This window comes from Orcinus orca, chromosome 14, assembly GCF_937001465.1.
Source record: "Orcinus orca chromosome 14, mOrcOrc1.1, whole genome shotgun sequence".
NCBI lineage: Eukaryota > Metazoa > Chordata > Mammalia > Artiodactyla > Delphinidae > Orcinus > Orcinus orca.
This window is the reverse complement of record NC_064572.1, coordinates 81,205,505-81,230,682: the sequence shown is the minus strand read 5'-3', so window position 1 is coordinate 81,230,682 and position 25,178 is coordinate 81,205,505. Positions and strand designations below refer to the sequence as shown.

Sequence of the window (25,178 nt, the reverse complement as noted above, 5' to 3'; positions counted from 1 at the left end):
ACTTCCCAGGACAACCCAGTGCTCGCTGAGTTCTGTTTGCTGGGAAACCTGGCCTCTGTTACAAATGAGAAGACGGTGCAGCAGTGAGGGTGGGACCTGGACCTTGGGAACCGGAGCCCTGAGCTCGAGCCTAGCCCTGTCTTTTATCATTCCTCTTATCTTAGGGACAATAATTGTACCTACCGCACAGCGCTGTGGGGATTAAAAGGGACAGTGCACACAGCACAGCACACACCCAGAAGTGCTCAGTAAAAGTTAATTCACCCGAAGCTCCTTTCTTAAGCAGGTGTGGTCCGTGGTGTCAGGCCCACCAGCCACTAAGATGAGAAGCCTGGTAAATTTCTAACCATCTCCCTGGGCGCTGGGTGTGGCCCAAGGCCCCTCTTTCCATGCCCTCTGTTCCCCACTTCCCTCCAGCTTCAAGGCAGCTGGACGTCAACCAGGCGAGGAGAGTTCACCTCGGAAGACAAGACGGCAGCATAAGGTCCAGGAGCTGAGGGCCTGGTCCCTCTGGGGCACACATGCTGACGACATGCCTGAGGCCTCCCAGGCTCTTCCCTCCCTCCAGGTAGCCCGGCACTGTCTGTGAAGACAGACAGCTCCTGGGGTGAAGCCAGAGGAGCAGGACCCAGTGTCCACATCAGTCATGTCTCCCCAAACTTGTGAGTCTAGACGCCTGACACGTAATGTTCTTGACCTCTTTTCCTGCCCAGCCAGCCTTTTCTAGGGCGTATCCCATCGCTAACATTCTGGTTGTGGTCAGACATTCTTTTTCCCTTCCTTGGTTAAATGTTACCGGGGTGAGACAGCTCAGGCTTTCCAAGGGAGGGACAGTGTCATGAAAAGTCTAAGGGCTGTCATGTTTATCTTTTCTTCAAGGGTTGCACAACCTTTGCTCCATGGAGGGTGGGGAGAAAGCGCTTGTGGAAAAGCCATGGAGAGCAGGGCAAAATGACCCTGGAAGCCCCCGGCTCCCCCCTGGCAGGGCCTGGCATTGCTCTTGGGGCCCGAGTTCCTGAGGTCTTCTTAGATAATACAGAGATTAGAGGTCTCCCTCAACACCAGAACCCAGAACGTTGTTCTATCAACCTCATTTCCCTGTAAGTCTGAGGGCATTGCCAGCTACCGAGTCAATTCAAACCAACAGGAGAACAAATCCTTCCAGGTCTAATTCCTGAAATCGGAACGCTTTCCACCACACATGCATGAGGAAACATTTATTACCTAATATACCATCATAATTTTTCGTAGAATTTTGTCTTCAGTTTTGTAATTCACCCAAAGGGAACACCATCTTGGTAACTTGGCAGTGGGTATCAAGAACCTTTTAAAAAGTCCCCCAAAGACACAACAACTAAATGCAATACATGTTCCTAACCTGATCCTGCATTGGAGGAAAAAAGATGCTATAAAGGACAGTGTTGAGTCAATGCATCACTTGTGTAAGGTATCACATCAATGTCAAATTTCCTGAAGTTGTTAACTGCACTGGGATTATAACAGAAGAATTCTCTTTATTAGAAAATATACATTGAAGCCTTCAGGGGTAAGGGAACATGATATATGCAACTTTCCCTCAAAGGGTTAAAAAATGTGTGTTAATAGATACACAGATGCAAATGATAAAGCAAACAGGACAGAGATTGAACGAAGCAGGGTAAAGGGTACTGAGATATTCTTTGTACTTTTCTTGTTATCTAATTTGTTTGAAATTATTTTCAAATAAAATATTTTTTTAAATACTAATAAAAACAAAGTCCTTTTGGCTTGGTAATTTCACTTTTAGGAATTCTCTGTGGGAAAATAATATGAGATGAAAATAAATGTACGTTGAACGATGTCACGAAGGTACTATTTATATCAGTGAAACACTGGAAATAACCTAAAAGGCCAGGCACTGGCCGGAGTCTAAGGAAAGCCCTGTGGTTGCCACATGGGTAACACAGAGCAGCAGGATAGGCAGAGCCAAAGCCCCCTGGGTTAAAGATGCGACTGGAAGAGGGTAAGGAGCAGACCAAGACCCTGAGGTAGAGGTCCCTGTGCTGGTCCAGATGAGAGACCTGGAAGGTTGGCCTCCGGCTGGTGCCCACGCAGAGGCCCACAGAGATGGGTTGCACTTGTGCGGGAGGATGAAGTAGTCTCCCAGGAGCTTGAGCAGCTCGTCAAGGAACACTGGGCGGGGGGTGCAGTAAAGGGCAGGGCACCAAGAGTTGGGTTTTAGCCTTAATTGTCAGAGAGCTCATACCGGCAGTGGTATGTCTGAGTCTAGAGCTGTTCAGGGCTGGAGATAAAAACTGATTTCGGGGTGAGAGCTTTTTCCTTTTTCCCTTTTCCCTGGTTTCCAAAGTTTCCACAATGAATGTGTCTTAATATTGACAGAGTTTTAAAAAATTATTTAGGCAATTAATTAATTACCAGGTGGGTAATGAGACAGCGGGCACCCCGAGGGTCCCTACTCTGATGAATAGCACTCTTCCCCATGCCCGAGTACAGTACCCACGTTTGGGCCCCCCCCGAGGCCAGGCTGTCCAAGAGGGAGGGACGTTTGGGATGGAGAAGGCACTGCACACTGGGCATGTCCAGCAGGGGTGTGGACGCAGGCCCCCCTAACACCTCCCTCCCCCCATCCCAGGGGCAGCTTGCCGGGAGCCAGCTCTCACCTGGGGGACCTCAGCACTTTGTGGAGCAGCTCCTGCGGGATTTTCCGGAGGTGGATCTGCGTCCCCACCAGAGGGACCATGTTAATCTCCATCCACTTCTCGCAGGCAGTGGTGAGCGGCTCTTCCTTGTACTGCGAAGGCAAGAAAAGCTCATGGAGAAAGGAATCCCTGAACTTGCAGCACCCTCTGCTGGAAGGCGACGATGCTACACGCGTGCTCTCGGGAAGACCGCGCTGCAGCCCTGCTCAAAGCGCTTCTTCAAAACATAAACGGCAGCAGATAACCCACGTTATCTGAGTGTTTGCTACGCTCAAGGCACTGCACTAGGTTGATTCAAATCAATCCTCACTGCTACCCTATGAGGTCGGTTCATTATTATTCCTATTTTACTGAGGGAAAAACTGAGGCTCCAAAACTCCTGCTCTTGCCTGAGGTCACACAGCTAGGGAAGTGGTTTGACCACAGGGCTTGCAAGCTGAAATCTCTGAACTGAGGTCTGTGACCGATCACAGATGCCGCCCCACCCCCACCCCCGCCACACCTTGGGTCTCAGTTTTCTCCTCTGATAATCAGAGTGTTAGATTACATCATTTACTGCCAACCCTGACACCCTGACTGAGCCCAGGGGGCGACAAATTTCCCTCAACCCCACCAAGAATGTCCTGGAATGTTGTCTGCTGTTTTGGCAAGAAACGCTGGCTTTCCCCTCCCCACCCCCTCACCCCCCAGATTAAAGCTTTTCTACTTTTTGGAGTGTTAAAATATTCTTTGAAACATAAAATGATTTTTAAAGATTGTTCACTTGGCACTGTTAGGTTGGTGCTATCAGATTCTTTGGAGCTGGGTCTGGTGCGTGAAATCCCAGAGTCTGGGCGCTCCTGAGGGCCCCCCAGGTGCCGCGTGCCCTGTCCAGGTTGCTCTCACCTTGCAGCCGGCCAGGTAGAAGTCCTTGATGGTGCTCGGCGTGAGTCCGTTCATCATCATGGTCACACACCTGCAGAGAGACAACTGCTGTTCCTGGAGGCCCCCAGGCTGCTTTTAGGGAAGTGGGCAGCCCCAGAGGTTTTACCTCAACTCCACGCCGGCAGCAGAGACCTTTCAGGGAAGGGAAGGAAAAGAGCCTTACTTTAGGCATGTGGACATTTGGCTGGAGGACAAGATCAGCAAGGCTTGTTGCAAAGAGCTCTGGGCTGAGGGAGGTGAGGCCTAAGGTCAAATCCTTCTGAAGGAAACAACGTAGCCTTGGCACCAGGGAGAAGTATTACTGTTTAGAGATTAAGCACCTAAAGGTGCCTTACTGAGTTTTAATTTTAGCCAGGGTGACCATCTGTTTGTCCCCCTGCTGGAGGTATTTTCTTCCTGTACAGACCATTGCGGAGCTGTAGAGGGGCTTCCGGTCCTGTTCCTCTCTGTACAAGAGTAGATTCAAAAAGCAAGTTTCTGATGAAAACCTCTGTCCTTTTCACGACTAGGCCTCATTTACTTGCTTCACTTACTCATCAAAGATCTATTTACTGAGCAGGTACTATGTGCCAGGCACCCTGCGAGGCCCTTGGGTTACAAAGAATAAAGCCAATGGGCCCAACACACGTTAAATAAACATTTAGACATGTAACCACATTATTACAGTTGTGTTAAGGGTTAAAAAGTCAAAGAACAAGGTGCCATAGGAATGTGAAAAAGGGGGAATCTGACCTGATGGGGGGATGATCAGAAAAGTGACATTTAAACCTTGAAGGAGGAGAACAAAGAACTGTTCAGACCAGGAATTGGGAAACCAGCATTCCAAGAAGAGGAAACAGGATGTGCAAAGGCCCTGAGGCAGGGACAGGGGCCCTACTTTGAGGGAACATCAAGGAGATCCCAGATGCAGTGCAGTGAGGGGAGTAAGACTAGGAGATGGGCTGGGGTGGGCAGGGTGTGTGGTGGGGTGGATATGCTGGGCGAGAGTTTCAGTGACTCACCTGTCACAGCTGAGACTAGTCTCCAGCACAATTTTCTTAAGACATGTTCGTGTCATCAAACAGGGCACCAGAGAATAGCTACTGAGCTCTCATACAGAAGCAAAATCTTGAACTCATTATTACTCAATGGTTATCCTAAACTCAGTTGAGATATATGTTGCTCTTGGACAAAGGCTTAAAGGATATCTGGTAAGTCTTGCACATATTCTGAAATGTATTCTTCAATTAAGCCAGGTCAGCAGAGAGCTGGGGAGCTCATTACCACCAACACCCACACCCCTGAAGAATAGCTTTTACTCAGTTGCATTTTGAAGTGAAGACTTTGCCAATATCAAGAAAGAACATTATTAAATTTATCGTTGCTTTTATTCTGTGGATATAGTTGAGGACATTGACCATCACATCACTCAATGTCATCTGATGAAGACACCCAGGGTTCTACCTCCCAAGTCAGTTTTTGGTTTCTTTGTTTTATCTAATGTCATTGATCAGGTTTCCCTTTTCATATTAGCTGCTAGGGAGCTCACAGTCAAAAGTATGGTCCACTTGTAGAGTGTAGGTTTGGTATTGTAATTTTAGCTTCTCCAGCCTTGTTTTCCTTTCTCCTTTTTCTTTTCTTTTTGAACAATTTGTGCCCTGTTATTTTATGTATTCTTTTGAGCCACCAAAAACTTTTACTAGAACAAGGCAAGAAATACTGAATGAAAAACAATTTGGTCATGGTTAAGGCACTTTACGCCCCACCCTCCTTGGATCCTAGGATGGCCCCTTCACCATAGTGAGACTGATCATACCCATTATAAGGAATTGTCCTGAGTATTGGAAAAATCTGTGCTGGGTAAACACCAGACTCTGCTGTCATCTTTCAGGCACGCTGGCAGGTGAGATTGCTGAGTCCCATCAATTCTACATCTTCACCATCCCCTGGAAGACCTGCCCCCTCCCCTCCCTTCCCACTTCCCCTGCCTAGTTCAGACCCTCCTCTCTCTCACCCGGGCATCTGCACAGGTCTCCCTGCCCACACCAGCCTCCCGCGTCCCCACCGCATCCTGAAGGTCTCAGCCAAAAACACAGAGGGGCTCTGGTCACTCTCCCCGCCCAAGCTTCAGGCTCTCCTCTGCTGGCAGAACCAGGTAGAACCTGCTCACATGACCTCTGAGGTCTGCATGACCTGGACTCCCGCTAACTGCCCCACCCACCTTTCCCTTCATCTTTCCACACCCCTCCCCAACTCCAGCTGCATTGGGTCTTAGTGGCCAAGCACATTCCAGTTTCTATGCTCTCCTCTGCCTGAAGTCCTCTTCTCTCTCACTCTTTGACAACTGCCATCCTTTCAGGCTCAGCTCAAGTGCCACCTCCTCTTGGAAGTCTCCCTGATTGCTTCTCCTCACATGCTCCCTCTGCTTTGATTTCCATGACCTCCTTCTGCCTGGTACCTCTGCCTCCTCCCAACACTCTCCCCTTGAAACTAGAGACTGCCAGGAAGCAGCCCTCCCAGCATAAACCCATTCCCTGAGTGTCTCCTCTGTGCCAGCCTCTGTGGCTGTTTCTGGAAATACCTGCTATATACAGACAAAACTCCTCTCCTCCTGCGGCTCCTGGCCTCGCTGTGAGCCGAGCTCACCGATCAGCAAGGGGCAAACCAGGTGTGAAAGGGGCTGTGTGCGAGGTTCAGGTCCCATACCTCACCAGGCACAGTGTTCTTCAGGAGTGGGTTTTTGCCAGTAGAGATGCACGGGCAGAATTAGCTGGGTTTGAAGTTGGGATACAGAAATCAGTGCTCCAGGAAGCTGACACCTTCACCTGTGCTCCCCCCTTCTCACTGTGAGACTCACTGCTGGGCTTCCCAGACTGGAGGACACCAAGCAAGCCCTGGGGCCACCCAGGCCACTTGCTTCTGGGCTCAGGGAGGGTGGGAATTTCCACTTGCAGAAGTTCTAAGGGCACCAAGCAGTTGCCCACAGATGGAGTTCAGCCCTACCTGGAAGGAAATGCCCTTTCAGCCCTGTGAGCCTGGAGGGACCCAAGTGACCCTCAGGGAGGGAGGGTGTGTGTGTGTGTGTGTGCAGGCAACAACCAACAACCATGATCCCAGTTGTGCCAAAGCAGACACTGATGCATGAGTCTAACGAACAGCAGCCTGTGTAACCCGCACGCACACGCTTCATCCCCTAGAGACGGGCGGCCTCGAGTGTGCGTGATTCAGACTCAAGCAGCCATCTGGGTGATTCTGCACCGGCTGGAGGTTCAGCCCAGATGACCTTTGGGATCCCATCCAGCACCTGGATTTGTGATGCTATCAGAGTGACCTGGGGCGCGTGCACACGCACGCACGCGCGCGCGCACACACACACACATGCACACACTGAGGCTTGCGCTGCCACACCCCTGCCAACAGTACCATCAGCCTCTCAAAGGCAGGCGAGACCCAGCCCAGCTGTGTGCCAGACCCGCCTGGCTCCGGCGCCTCGGATTCCAGCCCCACCACAGTTATCTGTAGAATCTCGGGCGGGGCCCATCAGCCCCAGGCAGCCTAGGTTTGCTCATCAGTGGAATGATAGGCTTGGCTCGGTATCCAGAGCCCTCCCTGCTCCGGCATTCAAGACAAGGCATGTGAAGGAGGAAGGAAATGAATCTGCCATTCTCGGTTCCACCCCAGATAAGCCAGGGCTATGGTTCCGGAAGGAAGATGGGGCTTTGAATCTGGGCCTCCCGTAGGGCAGCTGAGGCTCACAGGCAGAAGGTGGCCAGATGCCCCACTCCAAGAGGGAAGCTGGCCTTCCAGGTTTGGGGCCAGAGTTATCTCCCTGCACAGCACCAGGAAACAGCCGCTCAGAAACGCATGTGCGCAGAAGCTGTGATTTAGTAGCGATTATCAGTCACAAGGTTATGCGGAGCTGAAGTCATGCGACACACAATGGAAGGGGAGTGGGGACTCTCAGGAGAACCCAGACTTTACCCCATCACCTGCAGGGTCAAGGCCAGACTGCTGGGTTCTCCCCGAGATGCTACACGACCTGTGCCTGCCTGTGACGGCGGGCCTCCCGTCTCTCACAGCCAGCCGCCCACCCCACAGTCTGGCCAGGCCGACACGCTGGAGCGCCTTTTCAAGACTGGTCCCCCCCGCGTGTCTTCTGTGGCCACGTCCAGGCCTCTGAAAGCCTGCGTCCCTGGGTTCACGGGGCATCTGCATCCCCAGCGAGGCTTCGAGATGCTCCCGCCTGAGGAGCTGGCCCGAGTCATTCCAGGTGCCCCCAGGAATGAGGCACCAACTCAAAGTCATCTCTGGGATTGAACGTGGCTGTATGGATTCTATAGAAAGAGAGTGGAAACCTGCAAGGTCCCTGGAAGACATCCTGCCCCTGCCTTTTACAGAGCATCTGCTGTCCTCTCTGGGCTAAGATGGGATGTTCGTTCATTCATTTATTCATTCATTCATTCCCTCAGATGAAGAAACTGAGGCTTAGGGTGGTGAGACAAGCCAGGCAGAGCATCCCCGCCCTAAACCTCCTCTCTGTTGAACTGCGTCAGGAGTTTGGAACTCGAAGAGCGATAAGATACCACCTCTGTGCTCAGGACGTGAGTGCAGTAAGCACACATCCCTGAAAAAGCCTAAGAGAAGGGACAGAATACTCTAGAAAAATGAATCCCATCAGTGCTTTTCCATTTGCTTCATTTGCCTTCCATCAGCATTAACGGCCGACTCAAACTTGTGTTCTATGCAAAGAAACCCCAGATGTCCCAGCCCGCGGAAGAGGCATGCTCCGTGAGCTGGGCCGGGAGGGCCCCTTTGGATCCCACCTGGGGCTGGCCCTGGCCGCGCCTTGCCACGGTTCCTTACCTTTGGAACAGGCTGTTGAACTGAAGAACGTGGGCTGCAGCCAGCACGCCCAGCACGTCGTCCATGCTCACCCTTACCTCGCGCAGGTAGAGATTCTGCAGGGCCACGGCGAAGGCTGGGGAGGCAGCATCGAGGGCCAGCCGTCAGCGTGGGGCTCTGCAGGCCCGCACCCCTCACGCACAGGCGCCCTCCCGCTGGATGAGGGTCCCTGAGCTGGGGGTCAGGGACGCATTAGACAAAACGCAACGGCTCTGACCTGGGTGCAGATGCTGCCTGGGCTCCCAGCCCCCCAAAGGAGTTGAGGATGAAGCTAAAGAACATGGAGCTCCTGTGAAAGAACCTTCTGTGAGCCTGTCCCGAGCCTGTGCCTCAGGGGTTCTGTCCTAACTGGGGGTCTGTGGCCTGTGCCGGGAGCTGGCCACCCCAAGGTGTGCACAGTGCTGTGTGCATGAGGTGTGTTTTGTGTTCTCTGGAGATGACATCATCACAGCGGGTTTTCCCCAGAGTCTGGGATCTTCATCAAGGTTAAGGACTCCTGGGACGAGCCGGGATCAATTTGCCAGTCCGTGGACTCAGCTTATTCCGAGTTCTGCCTGATCCCCAGCAGCGCTGTAGTGCAGTCCATGGGCTCCGAGGACAGCTGGTGCGGATAATTATTATGTGGATAATTTCCTGATGGCACGTGACAGCACGGTGCGTTCACACCTGTTAACAGGTGTGTCTAGGTGGCCGGGATGGGATGGGGAGGGGCTGAGCCCAAGGGAGGCCCCTGGGGGAGGTCTCTGCTGCCAGCAGCCAGCCAGGGAGGGGCCCTGGTGGGAAGGGGCGGGTCAGTGTTGCCTATGGACAAGGGTGGGCCTGAGGGCTTCCCTGGGCATCTGCGCCCAGAAAAGCAGCGACATCTTCCCTGGGTCTGTCTGGGTACCTGCCTCTTCCTCCCTCCTCTGCATGCCTCACTCCTCTTTCCAAGGACGGGGACCTCTCTTTCGCAGAAGTCCCCTTCTTTTACTTCCCCACATTGTGCCGGCCTCCTTCCCCTCCGCCCTGCGCTGCTCAGCTATTTTTAATAAGGAAGCACTGAACACTGTGTGCCTCCGCTTTGGGGTGTTTTGTTTGTTTTTCAAATCTGAGAGGCAGTTTGTTCAACGACACTCTCAGAATACGAGGACAGGTGCACGTTACCAGCTTCGGTGACCAGAGGGTCATTGATCTTCAAGGAAACGATCATCTTCTTTACAGGGCGTTGTTCTTTAATCTTCCCGGGCAGCTGAGCTAGAGAAGGGAACAGGATGAGGACGCACAGGTGTGACAGCCACAGTGACCCGTGCAGGTACAGCGTGAGCCCCACAACTGCTCGCGCAGCCTTGATCTTGGCATGGATCACGCTGTATTTTGTTCATTTCTGTTTGCTTGTTGGTTTAGTGGATGCATTGATGAAATGATTATTTATTTTGAAATAGTTGAAGACTCACAAGAAGTTGCAAAAATAGTACAGAGAGTTCCCGTGTCCTCCTGGGCCAGCTTCCCCGACGATCTGACACAACCACTGTGACTGCAAGACCGGGACACTGATGCTCACACTGATACAGACCCCCCTCCCCCTCCTCTCCCTCCCTCCCCCCTTCCTCTCCTTAGGCTGTGAGCAGCGAGAGGGCCAGGGGTGGGCCTCCATCACCTCTGCGTCCTGAGCACCTAGCTCAGACCTGGCACCAGGCGAGAGCGCAAAAGGACCATTAGCTGAAGGATGAGTGTGGGACCAAGACGTCCTCCCAGCGGCTCCTGAGACTCTGCCCCATGGAGCTCCAAACAAAGGACCCCCGCCACGGAGAGCTTCCAGGGGGAAGCAAAGGGGCAGCTCGCATCACCGCCAGCCTCCACAATCCACTCAGAGTTACTCTGAAATGTGAGTTACGACACACGGTGCCCTCAGGTCTCCAGCGGCGTGCCGTGCCTTTGGCACGAAGCCAGAGCCCCTCCAGCAGCCCCAAGACCCTCCCACTAGTCTCCAGTTCACCAGGTCCCAAACCTGCCTCTTCGTGGTTTGTTGCCCAGGAGATTTGTGGCGCTCCCTCTCTTCCCCATCAGGGGCCCACCTGACCCTCTGCTATGGAAGGGAGCTCCACACCACCACCTCCCCCGAAACTGGCTTTATGTTCCCTCCTGGACCAACCACCTGCCAATACACCGAGTATCTGTTGGTTTACGATTGGCCGGGCAGGCACACTGGACGGTGAGCCTGCCATCCCACCCCAGGCCCCGCACAGTCTTGCACACACTGGTGCTCAATAAGTATTGGCCGAATCGATGGATGAATGGATTCCATGGCCAGTGAGGTCAGGGTGCCAGGTCACGCAAGTGACATGAGTCAGGAGCCCAAAGTATGTCACAATTTGCAGCTACAAAGAATGCAGAAAAAAGAGAACAAAGGTCCACTTCCCTCAGGCAAACAAGGCCGTCGAGCCTTCCCTCACCACGTTCTCGGCACCTGGCTCTGTTCAGGCTCACATTCGGCCAGTGTTTATTGAGCACCTACTAAGTGCCAGGCCCTGTTCCTGGCTCTGGCTCACTTTCCTCCCCTGGATCTCTGCACAGCCTCCCCTCTGCCCGCTCCATCCTGTCACTCACCCCCACGGGGGGCAGTAAACAAGAGGATGCTGGCAAGTGCCTGACACGTAGCGGGTGTTCACGGGGCACCGTTAGGATCATCACGTATCACACGATTTCTCATGCTTTATCATCACTTCAGGCGGGCTCATCTGTCCCCCACCCCCCGACATTAAGTTCCTAGCACAATGCCTGGCACAAGTTAAGGACTGAACGTCTCTTGAAGGGAGGAAGGAACCTTATCGGCTAGGTTAGAGTACGTGGAAGACAGTTTCTGTAAGTAAAACTTCACAATCCGATAGGAAAGTGATAATCTGATCATACGCTTCTGAGGTGCCCCCAAACCAAAGTGGTTTGTTTTTAGTAAAAGAGGGTCGTTTGCGTTTGGATCCTCCTAGAGCATAAACACACGCTGCTATGGTACAGCCGATCCTGGACTCTGGGTGGAATGAACGTGAACGTGAGCGGCTGGGACAGCCCCGTGTGGCCAGCACAGGGCTGCTCCAGGGGAGCTGTGTCTCCTCAGCACCCACCACTCCAGGCCTTGGTCAGAAACTCCTCTGCTGCTAACTCCAGGAGAATGATGCTCACGCTCTCAGGAATAGAAAAGCAGTAACTGTGAGATGCGTATAGAGACCATCATCAAAGGCACGTGAAGGGCTGGGACTGTACCCACTGAAAGCCTTGGAGACACGAGTCCCAGGGTCTGACGCAGTTGGTGGTGCTTGCAGGGGAGACCCCGGGACGCTGTGACAGCCCAGGCACTGAGGTTTCACTCCTGCACGTGACCTGATGTCCCCCAGCCGGGCCCAGCCTCTAGCAGGGGGTTGGATTACAGCAGCTGTTTTAGTAGGGCCAAATCTAAGTGGGACCATTCTAGACTTACTAAAAACATGACAACTCCATTCTTCCCTTCCATATTCTCTGGATTTTCATTGTACTCACTGTCTGAACCCCAGTGGCCTTCCACTGGTTGCCCAGGAAGGGCTGTGATCTGGGCACAGGGGCCATGGGAGAAAGAGCTCGGTCCCACGTTTGAAGACACTGGGACAAAGGCTCAGGAAGATCGTAAGTGTGAAGCTGTTACAGTTCTACGGGGACGCCACGGCCTGCTCTTGGCTCCCAGCTTGGCCGGGAAGGGCTGAGTCAGAGGCTTTGTGGCCGGGAAGATGCCGGCAGGCAGCCAGGCTCCGTCTCCCGACCGGGGGCTCCGGCAGCCCGTCTGGCTCCAGAATGTCAGAGCTTTACTGCCACGTCCTGGAAATGCAATCCCATCCCGACTGGCATGCTGGCTGCCTGGGAGACCTTGAATTTTCCACGGCACCTGCCTATGAGCTGTCCGGAGGCGATGCCAACTATATTACCTGAGAAGAAGCTGGCAAGGCTGCAGGAGAGGAACTTATGGGCCAGATAAGGGGCAGCTGGGGATTATTAGGATTCAAAAAAGAGAAAAAGAAAGACGTGACCTAAATACTTTCGGGTATGAGGTGGCGTTAAGAAAAGAGAAAGAAAAGGAAAAGAAAAAATGAAATTGATGTACACTTGTAAACCTCCAACCGGCACTTAGAGCCAAACAAGCCACAGATGTCAGAACTATGCCTTCTTTCTAGAAAGCCCATCAGAAGCCTCAACACAACCCACTTTCTCTTCTCAAAGAAGTAGGGAGGGCCTCCCTCATAGCTGGTGGACAAGAATGGGTTATTATGAGAACAAAACTGACATTTACTGACTACTCACTATGTGCCAGGCGTTGTTCTAGAACTTCACACCTGTTACCTCCTCCACAATGAAACACAATAAGAACCATTATCCCATTTTAGAGCCGAGGAGACTGAGGTTAATCCTGTAATGAGATCACACCGTGAGCCTTGGTCTTAACTGCCAGAGTGACCGTGGTCTCCAAACAGATAACCGAACGCCAAGCTGGGGCCTCTCTAACCAGAGAGCCCTTGGGGGTCCTGCTCTGGGTGAGAACATACCTTGCAGAAGCTTCTCCAGCTCCTTCTCAGGGTTTGCGTTGCCTCGGGCCAGGGCCATCATGTAAAGCTTGGTCAGGGTCTCGGACTGAAAAAGCTGGGGCTGATGGAGTTCCCACCTGAAGCCAAGGCATTCGAGAATCACACCTGAGGAGAGGAAAGGATGCTGAGCAAACGTTTTAACGACACCCCGACCTGAAGATGCTTTCACTCTGTCTCCCACGTACTCTCTGTCCATCCCGTTATCGAGCAAACGAGTGGGCAGGCGGCTTCGCTAGGAACAAAGTTCCAGCCACGGGGAGCTTCCTGGCTCCCAAGCGGATACAATGGGCACAAGGTAACTTAGAAAGCGGTAAACGTCCACCAGAGCTGCCGACCAACAGAGGCACACAAGCTGCCCTCCAACCTGGGGGCTGCAAAAAGCTTCGTGGGGCAGGGACGCTGGCTGCGACACTCTTGGAGGGGGCCTCACCTTGCCTCCCCCGTTGCAGTGTTTCTTAGCCTTGGCGCTGTTCATATCTGGAGCCAGATAATTCTCTGTGGACGGGTCTGTCCTGCGCTGTAGGATGTTTGGCAGCATCCCTGGCCTCCACCCACTGGATGCCAGTATCACCCGCCCCACCCAGGAGTTGTGACAACCCAAAATGTCTCCGGACATTGCCAAATGTCCTCTGGGGAGCAAAATTGCTACCCGGGCTGTTAGTGTCTAATTATTACCCACCTGAATGTCATAGAAAAAACCCCATCACCAGGGAGCAGGGTTCTCATCAGCATTGCTTTTCTCGAGGGAATGGAGATCATCAGAAAGCCCAGCTCACAGGCATGAAATGGGATTACAGTGTGAGGAGGGTTCCTTGCAAACTGTAAAGGATTTATGCTGGGGAGTCTCACCCGGGGTGGCAAAGATGATAAGAAAAAAAGAAGAGACTTGAATAGGAAGGTAGATGGAGGATCCAGGTGAGACATGAGAGGCTATGGGCAAGGGGGGCTCTGCAGGCTGGACCCCTGAATTAGCACAGAGCTGGGAAGAAGGGAGCCATGCTCGGGGTGATTCCCCCCGAACCCTAAATCCCAGCGCTGGACAGAACCTTGAGGTTCACTAGCCCCATCTACGTATTTCTTGGCTTTGCTATTATTTTGACCGCATGACTTTGGGTACCTGTTTCCTCTCCGGTTGTTATTATTGTTATTCACCCACTGTATGATATTGTTTGGTGCTGGGAGTTGAGAACCTGGGTTTTCACCTCAAATCTCCGGTCACCTCAGGTGACAGTCTGGCTATGCCGGATTAAAAGGAATCTTGCCCCGTAATGGTGATTTTAAGCAAGGGCAGAATTGCGGATAAAGTGTGTCCCCTGCGCCCCCTTCCGCTTTCAGGATGGCAGTGCAGGGCAGACATCACAACCAATCTGGAACTCTTTCTCCTGAGCCCGGAGGCAGCCTCACACTACTTCTCACCCCCTGCTCCCACCATCAACCAGCGTTGACGGGTGAGAAGAAATCGATTAGCCTCCGCCGGGGAAGGAGGCTGGCTCTGACCTCAGACAGCCACACCGTGGGGTGGGGTTTATCCAAAAAAGCACCATCAAGAAGCTGACCTGTCCAGGCTCCTCGTGGGGCTCAGTGAGCCCTTCCCAGCTGGACGGACCCGCTCTGACTCCTCACCCTACCTCAGATAAGTCTTCTTGGACGAGTGCAGATGTGGACATCCAAGTCACGACTGATTAAAGCCCAGAGGGACACAGAACAGCTGCCCCGGGCTGCCCCGATGGGCTTCTGCTTAGTCTTCCAATCCAACCTATTGATTAACATCAGCAGGTCTGTATTTATCATGGCCATTAGCATATGAAAATGTGTTTGCCAAGCGGCTTCATTCATTGGGCATTTGGGAAATATTTCCAGTCACACCTATTACACGAGGGACACTGTGCAGTGGGCAGGAACAGAACTCACAGACTGGTGACCAGGCCTCTGGTCTGGTTTTCCTTCCATAGAGACCACAAGCTACCCCTGAGGTCAGCAACATTCTGACGAATCCACTGGTGACAAGAACTCACCTGCCTCCGCGCTTTGGATGGCCTTGTTCTTCAAAGTCTCAGGGATGTTTTCCTGAATTTGTGAAATGCATAACCTCAAGAAAAAATACAAACAAAAAATCCAGGCGTTCATACTGACATTTTTTTTTTCTTCATCTGCAACATGTATGATTCCAGTGTAAGCATCCCTAAAGCATAAATGAATCAGTCTTATCATATCTCTCCCTCTGGGACAGTTTGCTCGGGTCACTGTGTGTCTGCCAATTTGACAAACTGTAAGCTCTGTCTGATGACCGGCTCAGAACATTAATTCCTGTTTTCAGTTTGCGGGTAGATCTTGCCAAGGAGGTATTTGAGGCTACATCTGGCTGCCTAAATGACACCTCTTTGGGTGAGTGTCTAAAACAGTGCCTAGCATATAGTAGGTACTCAATACATAACTGCTGGAGAAAGGGAGAGAGAGTCCTGGCATGTCTGGAAAGTTAACTCAGCAAAACTTCTGGTTAGGGTCATGCATGCCCCAGTCTCAGTGTGCCCACAGTCTAAACACAGAATCTACTCTGAGGGAGTTTCCTGGTGGTCTAGTGGCTAGGAGTCTGGGCTTTCACTGCCGTGGCCCGGGGTTGAATCCCTGGTCAGGGAACTGAGATCCTGCAAGCCCTGCAGTGTGGCAAAAAAAAAAAAGAACCTACCCTGAACTGAGCCCCAATCCTCTGCCAGGAAATGGCATCACGAGCCTCCAGTTGCCCAGGCCAGCATCCTGAATGCTGCCTCACCTGATCGCTTGCCCAGATCTAATGAAATGCCTTTTGAATGCAGCCATCTCTCCTTGGGTGAATCCTTGCCCTCACTGCTGTCACCTTCATCCAAGCCACCATTTCCTGCCCCCTGTCACTGCCAGTCTCCGGGCCTCCATGTCGTCCCCTCTGATGCACACCTCACACTGCAGCCTGAGGAGCCACCTGAAATGCAAATCTGGTCTTGCCTCTCCCCTGCGGAGAATCCTTCCTTGTCTCCCCAGTGCTCCTGGGGGAAAGCCAACCTCCTTCACACGGCTAGTAGGCTTCTGCCTGTCTCTGCAGTCTCACCCCTCTACACTCCCTGCTCCAGCCCTTTTCAACAGCCTGAACCATCACCTCTGGCTTCCAATCTCTTGGACACGCACCTCCCTCACCTTTTCACTGGATGACCTCCTACGCATCCTTCCAGCTAAGCTTAGTTGTTGTTTCCTCTGGGGAGGCTGGGCTGGCGGCCCTCCCCAGCCCACCCTGGGATTGCCCCTGTTAAAACTCCTTCCCCAGCGTCTTCTGGTCGCCTGTTTCCTCACGGGCCCTCTGCACCAGGCTCTGCACCCCACAGAGTCGGCGTTTGTTTACCCCGGCAGCCCTAGCACAGCCATCATGCAAGTGCTCGATAAATATCACTGCTTGGATGATGACAAAGATAAGACGCTTTTCCATAAACACTATATTCACCCTGCTAAGCAAGGAACCGAAACAAAACTGGAGTCACATGTTCACAGCTTGAAGACAGTCATCCCAAGAAAGCCAACCAGCCAGGGGACACTGGACCACACCAGCCCCTGTCACATTTGCCATGCTGTTTTCCAGTGACGCCAGAAATCCTTATGGGCCAGAGCGCATGCAGGAGGGCTTGGGTCGGAGAGCCTGTGTCCAGAATAATATTGACCACATGCTGCCCTTTCCGAGCAGAGATGGTGATTACAAGTGACTCAGCTTCAGGAAGGCTGTGGGCGCTTGAGTTGTTTATCCCACAGGAGCAGTGGACCTGACCCAAGCCAGACTCAATCCCCCTGGTGGCTTGGGTCACACATCTGGGCAGAGCCGGCTAAGGTCAGGAGTTCAGACTGTGACCTTAAAATGGAACGACAGACTCTGTCCTGCTGGGGCAACAGCCATGACCTCAACCACCCTCACAAACCTCACTGTCATCAGTTGGGCCAGGAGATGCCGGGCGACAAAAGTAACCACATTGCCTCCTCCTGGTGTATTGGCTGCTTGCCAAGATATACCATGTATCCTGTGGACTCTGTAGCTCCCAAAGCGGAGGCTCATTTCAGGACCATTGGAAAAGCTAATGGAACACATGGCATCTGGGAGCTGTCCTCTTCACCCTGTGGGACCAAGTGGCCTGGGATAAAGTGGGGATGCTGGGAACATGCCGTTAGTCTGGGGCTCACTACCTTGATGGGGAAACAGAGGGTAAAAGGGAAAGTCCATAAGTTTCTCATGGACATATGGACTTCCTGCAGCAGACCATCGAAACAAAGGGCTTTCGACTTGATACCTTCAACATGCAAAGCTCCAGTGTGGCTTACCGGGAAGAGTCATGCAGACCTTGGGCCTGCCTCTGGGTCTTGGTTCTTTCCTCTGTAGGAGGGAAATGAGGACCACGTGGAAGTCACTGGGGGAGTAAAAGAGCTAATGCTCGGGATGCCTGGCACTGAGCAGACACTCTGTTCTCCTATCAGCTCTACACCGTGGATCATGGGTCTCCAGTCCCAGCTCTCCTGAAACTGCTCTCTGATAAAAATCTAGGGGTCCCTTCTTTGCATCCTTGCCTCTTAGCATGACCTCCTTCCAACCTCAGAGTGGACTTGGCACTGCCGTCAGAATGGGAAAAAACATGAGGCAGGGTCACCTTTTCCTAGGGCCCAAGCCCCCTAGATCAGCGGTCCCCAACCTTTTTGGCACCAGGGACAGGTTTCGTGGAAGACAATTTTTCCATGGACCAGGGCTGGGGGGATGGTTTCAGGATGATCCAAGTGCATTACATTTATTGTGCACTTTATTTCTATTACTATTACATTCTAATATATAATGAAATAATTATACAATCCACCATAATGCAGAATCAGTGGGAGCCCTGAGCCTGTTTTCCTGCAACTAGATGGTTCCACCTGGGGGTGATGGGAGACAGTGACACCTGAAGTGTGTGGCTTGTGTCCAGTCTACTCCGTAAGATGCAGCTTGTCACTTGCTGCTCACTGATGGGGTTTTGATGAGTCTGCAAGCCATTGATTTGTTATGGTCTCCGTGCAGTCAAACCTCTCAGCTAATGATGATCTGTATTTGCAGCCGCTCCCCAGCGCTAGCATCACAGCCTCAGCTCCACCTCAGATCAGGCGTTAGATTCTCATAAGGAGCGCGCAACCTAGGTCCCTCGCATGCGCAGTTCACAGCAGGGTTCGCGCTCCTATGAGACTCTAACGCCAGGAGGCGGAGCTCAGGCGGTAATGTGAGCCATGGGGAGCGGCTGTAAATACAGATGAAGCTTCGCTCACTCACCCGCAGCTCACCTACTGCTGTGCAGCCCGGGGTCCTAACAGGCCACAGACCGGTGGCCCGGGGGGTGGGGACCTCTGCCCTAGAGCCTCCTTCCTCAGCCACACTCCTCCATCCTGGATCTTTGGGTTCATATGTTAGCTGTGTCCACACGTACCAGAGAACTCCAGGGACACTGAATGACACATGTTAATTGGGTATTTATTTGCCAGATACCGTTCTAAGCTCTCAATGAATTATGTCATATAATTCTCATGGCAACTCTGTAAGACAGCATCCCCAGTTTGCAGATAAAGAAACTAAGGCACGAAAAGGTTATGTTGTTTGCAAGGTGGTTAGCATTTCCTCATCTCTCAGGCCCCTTCTCCCTGTACTCCACACCCCAGTCCCAGTGGAAGGAAGCATGACGAAGACCAGGAACCTTAGGTTCCTGTATAGCATCTCCGAGTTCTGGAGCCAAAAGCTCACGGCGTCATGGAGACCCACAGACACAACCAGAAGTACTGGCTAGCTGGGCAGAACCTGGGGCATTGACATATGAGAAGCACAATTACGTATCTGAAATAAATGGGTAGCTCAGAGCTAGTTAACTCAGCTTTCCACGGCCAGTGACGCTTTACAGAACTAGTAAAATATAGATGGGTCCAGCTCCCATCAAAGTCAACAGCGCTCCCAAGTGGAAGAAGCAACAATAACAGCATCAACGGCAAGAACAGGTTTGCTGGTTGGGCAGCCAGAGAGCTACGGGGAAGGTGCCCGTGTGTGTGTCGCAGGTACAATTCCAGACACCCCCACCCCTACCATCGACCTTGTTAGCTGACAAGTCTGAAAGTACAGAAGGGTTACCAGGAATAAGCCCTTTATTTTATTACGTAAATTAAATAAAACTTTTGTTATGCTTTCCAAGTTTATGTTTCTCACAATCACATGGAATAAATCCCCATTGTGAAAATAAAGAAAATAAAATATTGTGTTTATTAAAGAAAATCAGCTCCTCCCGCACTGTAGTAGACTGCATCCATGGCCCCAATTATACACCCTTGTCCTGCAGGACTCCAGAGTTTCTCCCAAGAGAGCTGGTGTGTATTTCCTGCCCCCTGACTTTGACTTTGGCCATGTGACTTGCCTTGGCCGAGTGGACATAGTGAGCAACTGGGCCCGCCCTCTTGCCCTCTGCCGGCACCAAGACAAGGACATGCCCAGGCTAGCCCGCTGTCTCAGGAAGAGGACAAGAGGCTTGTGGAGCACCAAACTGCCCAGATGAGCTAAGCCTGGGTCGGCTGATGGCTGATACACGAGTGATCGGCCGTCCTGAGCGCCTACCTGCCCTCAGCCTGCCTCCCGACCCCCAGCTTCCCAGCATCACCAAGGAGAGAGGCAGATCTGCAAAGCTTCTCCTGGGAAGAGAGCGCCCAGACCAGTCCCTGCATCTGCTGTGTTTGAGGCAAGATGTTTTGATTTGGAGAAAGTGCTAAGAGGCAGAGTGACATATGGAGTCATTGGCTGGCAGAGCACAGGGCTGACACTCCCCCGAATGGAACCACCAGGATCAATAACTAAGACTGCTGCTTAGGCTAGAAAGATAATAGCTGTGTTTACTGAGCACCTACTATTTGCCAGGAACAGCACTAATCATTTTTAATGTACTGTCTGATTGAAGGTCACTCTTCAGGGGAGATGCTATTGTCACCATTTCACAGATGAGGAAACTGAGGCTCAGAGAGATTAAGCCACTGGCTGAAGGTCACAGAACTAGTAAATGGAGGAGAAGGAATTCCAACCCTGTCAAATAGACTACGTTTAATGGCCCAAAAGCCCAGCACCAATGGCCATCACCCCTCAGGCCACCACCCCCAGCCTAGCTCAGCGAAGACGTCTGCCCCTGCAAGCCCAGCCTCCCTCCTCAGGTTTCTGGATCAGTTTGCCTATATTCCCAGGCCCAGCTCCTGCACCTGCTTGCCCAGCCTGGCCCTGATGCCAAGGAGCACAACGAACTCTAAGACTTCTTCAGGGCTCTAACCAAACAAAATATAAAATAAGTTCAAAGTTGTTTAAGGCTATGAGTAACCAATGCCAAAAACTGCAACTCACAGCACTCAATTTTTTCTAAGCGGGGGTCATCAGAGAATTTAGAGACCAAACCCAGATGGGCTTTGGTTTATTCCCACGTGTGTGGTATAGTCATCTGTGGGGTGGGAGGCAACCGAGCAGGGCTGGCCGGTGGGCCTGGAAAGGGAAGATGTGGCTCCTCGCTCAGCAAACATGGAGCCAGGAGCTCTTCCGTGCCAGGTGCTGCCCAGGGCACAGCCCACACTCAGGCAGATGCTCAGACAGGTCAGACGGAGTGCTCATAAGGCAGATGTGCCAGTGCATGGAGGCAGAAGCATCCAGGCAGATCCAAAAGGCCAGGGCCTGGTGGGGCAGTGGTTGGGAGTCCGCCTGCCGATGCAGGGGACGTGGGTTCGTGCCCCGGTCCGGGAAGATCCCACATGCCGCGGAGCGGCTGGGCCCGTGAGCCATGGAGCGGCCTGCGCGTCCGGAGCCTGTGCTCTGCAACGGGAGAGGCCGCAGCAGTGAGAGGCCCGCGTACCGCAAAAAAAAAAAAAAAAAAAAAGAGGGCAAAAGGCCAGGGAAGTGAAGTGTTCCTTCTGCAACGGGATCCAGCTCTGTGTCCCCAGGAGAGGCAAATAAAAACTCATAACCCGAAGAAGTGATGCTCTAAGCCAGCGGCTCGGAACACTTTGCGGGTGAGCGGAAGCTTGCTTCTCCCCTTGCTGGGTGGACATGCATTCGTGGGATGGGTTCAAACTCTGAGCTGGGCCATCTCACTTTGTTTGTCAACAAATCAGTTGATAAACTTAGAATCCTGTTAGGGTCCAAAGTTCCCAGTACAAAGGAAAATCTAGAAAAAAAATTCTCAATCTCTCTGGACTTTAATCACCACCCACAGACATTCTCAGAGGAAGCTGTCACCCTGATCCTGTCCATCCCTAAGGGATGGTCCCAAAGGCAGCCTTCCTTGCAAATACCCAGGACAGCCCACCTGCCCAATCAGAGTTGCCCAACCATGGGGCACTTCCCAGAAGGGTGGCTCACCCTGCCATGGGCCTTTGGTCTTCCTACCTGTCTGGGTTCTTCAGAACTTCATCAAAGTCTACGTTGACAGCCTTGCACATCTGGGAAAGCGCCAGCAGGTCCCCCAAAAAAGGCTCTCTGAGGAAACGCCACCGGCTGGTTGAGCCAACGATCTGGCGTTCCAGCTGGGGTTTGTGCTGCTTGGAAAGAAAGAACGTCTTTTTTTAACCACACATAAATACCAGGTTTTCCAAATTGTACAGCAGAAAGGAAATCAAGACAAATTTTAAAAGGCTGGTTAATTTTCAAAGATGGCCAATATTTTTCCAGAGCCGTCTTCTCCAGACAAATATATTGTATTCAGGAGACTGAGGACTTCAAGCCACAAAGTAATTTGGAATTTAGCACCCGGGACAGGAGGTGCCAGAGGTGAAATGTCAGGGAGAAAGATATCAAACTGAGGAGATCTGGCGCAGGGACTGTTTTTTTTTAAATTGCGGTAAAATATACAAAACATAAAACTCACCATTTAATCCATTTTGTAGGTACAATTAGTAGCACTTAGTACATTTACAGTGTTGTACAACCATTACAACTATCTAGTTCAGAACCTTTGCATTACTCCAAAAGGAAACTGTCGGCTCATTAAGCCATCACTCCCAAGTTCCCCCTTCCCCACTTCCTGGAAACCACTCATCTGCGTTCTGTCTCTACGGATTTGCCTGTCTGGAAATTTCATGTAAATGGAATCCTACAATAGTGGCCTTTTAAGTCTGGCTTCTTACACTTTGCATGTTTTCAAGGTTCATCCACGTTGTAGCCTGTGTCAGAATTTCATTCCTTTTTAGGGCTGAATGACATTCCATTGTGGGGAGAGACCACCTTTTGTTTATCCATTCACCAGCTGATAGCTATTGGGGTTGTTACAACCTTTTGGCTGCTGTGAAGAGTGCTGCTATGAATATTCGTGCATGAGTTTCTGTTTGAACACCTGTTTTCAGTTCTTTTGGTATCAACCCAGGACTGGAACAGGTGGGCCACTGGGTGGGGACTTTTCCTTAGACATTTTCTTAAGGTCCTGGGCTTCAGCAATTTCCTTAAGGGAGCGGTACAAAACCCAGCATGGATGTAAACCTCAGATGTGGTGGCTCAAGGAAACCTACCCAGGACAAGTGCACCATGAGGGACCCATAGGAATGGGTGAAACGGATCCTAAGCCACACCAGGCACCAACAGGGTGGTGGGGAGACCACAGGCCATGGAATGGAGGATCTGAGTTCAAATCTTGTTTTTGCCACTGACTGGTTGTGTGACCTTGGGCAAAAAATTTACTCTTTTGAGCCTCTTGGACCTCATATATAAAATGGGAATAATGACGACGATAATGAGGATGAATATGAGGATGAGGATGAGGATGAGGATGAGGATGAGGATGAGGATGAGGATGAGGATGAGGATGAGGATGAGGATGTGGATGAGGATGTGGATGAGGATGTGGATGTGGATGAGGATGAGGATGAGGATGTGGATGAGGATGCGGATGCGGATGAGGATGAGGATGAGGATGTGGATGTGGATGAGGATGAGGATGAGGATGAGGATGAGGATGAGGATGAGGATGAGGATGAGGATGTGGATGTGGATGAGGATGTGGATGAGGATGTGGATGTGGATGTGGATGTGGATGTGGATGTGGATGTGGATGTGGATGTGGATGAGGATGTGGATGTGGATGTGGATGAGGATGAGGATGAGGATGAGGATGAGGATGAGGATGTGGATGTGGATGAGGATAAGGATGCTGTTGAAATGATAAAATAAAGTTTGGGAACTATGCTTTAGTATAGTGCCTGGAATATGGTGGGTGATTGAAAACTGTAGAATCTGAACCTAGATACAGCCCTGCTGAAGTGTGACACAAAAATGATGGGCTCTGACAGCAGGCCTCCAACACACTCTTCCCAGCTGAGTCAGCCAATAAAGCTTGAGGTCCTCAGGGGTGCTGGACCCATCCCCTTGTGGAAACCCAGCAATGCAACTGTCACCAGGTGCTTCTGTTCCTCACCATTGCCTGCCCTCTTGTGAAACTGATCTACTTACCGGATTCAGCATTTTCATGAAGGACCATGGAGATTACACAAAGGGAAGAAGCACCTGGAAGATGAAAGAGGTAAATTTTAAATTTCAAAAAATTTCCAAAGGGTCTTTTCAAAATATTATGGAGGGGATTGGACCAAAGAATCTATATTTTGCCACAAAAGTAATAATGAGTGAGCCTCAAGTGTCGGTTATTTATCAAATTAAGTGGAAAATCTAACTTTTGAAAGCACATTAGTAGAAAGACGATTCTCTGCTCTTGTGCTGGGAAAAGTGTCTCAGATCAAGCAAAATAGGAGACAATCCATGATCCTCTGAGTCTCCACCCTTTACCAAGGTGATGGGGACCAAAGGAGGCCTATGAGTAGGCTGACCATGTAATTTGTCATTCAGACCAGGAGGCTAAAAGGGGTGATATTAATAATTAGGCCTAGACAGCTAGTGTCGACCAGGGCTGTCCTGGAGCACAGTGGACTCATCTCACCTTAGTTTTGAGGGACATGAAAGGGGCTGAGTGGCAGAACTTCCCAGCTGTCTCTGATCATTTTTAGGGTAGTTTGGTTGCAAGCAACAGAAAGTAACTCTGTTAATGATATGGCAAAAAAAAAATCTGGGGGTTAAGGGAGGTTGGGATTTGTTGAAAGGATGGTAAGGGAAAGAGGGAACTCAGAATCAAAGGGAAAACGGAGACTCTTTTGGGGGACGGCCAGGAAGCAGCTCCAGGGATACGGTGCAAGCACCAGTGTCCACCTGGGTCAGACGCTGCATCTAGGCTGCCTCTAGCAGTTCCCCGTCTCACCCCCCCACCCACCCGCCCCAGTCAGTCTTGGGCGGTCCTGCTCCACTGAAATTCTCAGGAAAAGAACACAACTGGCTTGGCTTAGGTCTCAGGCGGGCAGACAGCTTGATTAACTCTCCCAACGAGACTGCAGTGGGGACTGGGTGGTTCCCCAGAACAAGCCTGGGGAGAAGGATAGTGGCCGAGCAGGCAAAACCAGCAGGAACTAGGTCACCTGGTGACCAAGCATCCCACCTGACTCTGTGCATCACTCCCCAGATAGCATTTCACCTGCACTATAGCCGTGGTGCTGAGAAGGGGCTCACTTGTCCATTTAACAAGTATATTCTGCGCAGCTGCCATATGCAAGGAAAGTGTTGTTTTTGGGATACGGCAGTGAGCAAAGTGGACAGGATCTCTGCCTCGTGGAACTTCTATTCCACCTGGGCAGACAGGCTTTTCTTTTCCTTTTAATTACCTTAGATTTCTTACATTGCCAAAGTGATACAGGTTCATTGCAACAAGTGAGCTAATACAAAGACAAGTAAAGAAAAATTTAACAAGAGCCACATAATATTTCATACTGTGGATATATCATAATTTATTAGACTATTCACCTGTTGATGATCATTCAGTTTGTTTCCTGTGTTTTTGCTCCCAAAAACAATGCTGCAATAAACATACATACATATATGTATGTGTGTATATGTATATATATATTTTTTTAATTTTATTTATTTATTTTTGGCTGCATTGGGTCTTCGTTGCTGCACGCGGGCTTTCTCTAGTTGCGGTGAGCGGGGGCTACTCTTCATTGCGGTGCGCGAGCTTCTCGTTGCGTT

General features: G+C 51.4%; 1 protein-coding gene across 1 annotated transcript in view; it reads right to left on the bottom strand.

Annotated features, from left to right (window-relative positions):
- Nucleotides 1–23,579, bottom strand: part of BTBD16 (BTB domain containing 16) — a 54,046-nt gene extending 30,467 nt beyond the window's left edge. Inside the window, 9 exon segments of the mRNA XM_033420847.2 lie at nt 2,661–2,791; nt 3,585–3,654; nt 8,466–8,580; nt 9,648–9,737; nt 13,049–13,192; nt 15,103–15,176; nt 21,510–21,646; nt 23,501–23,548; nt 23,550–23,579. Coding sequence (XP_033276738.1) covers nt 2,661–2,791; nt 3,585–3,654; nt 8,466–8,580; nt 9,648–9,737; nt 13,049–13,192; nt 15,103–15,176; nt 21,510–21,646; nt 23,501–23,548; nt 23,550–23,579 — 839 coding nt within the window.
- Nucleotides 23,580–25,178: the final 1,599 nt, after the last annotated feature.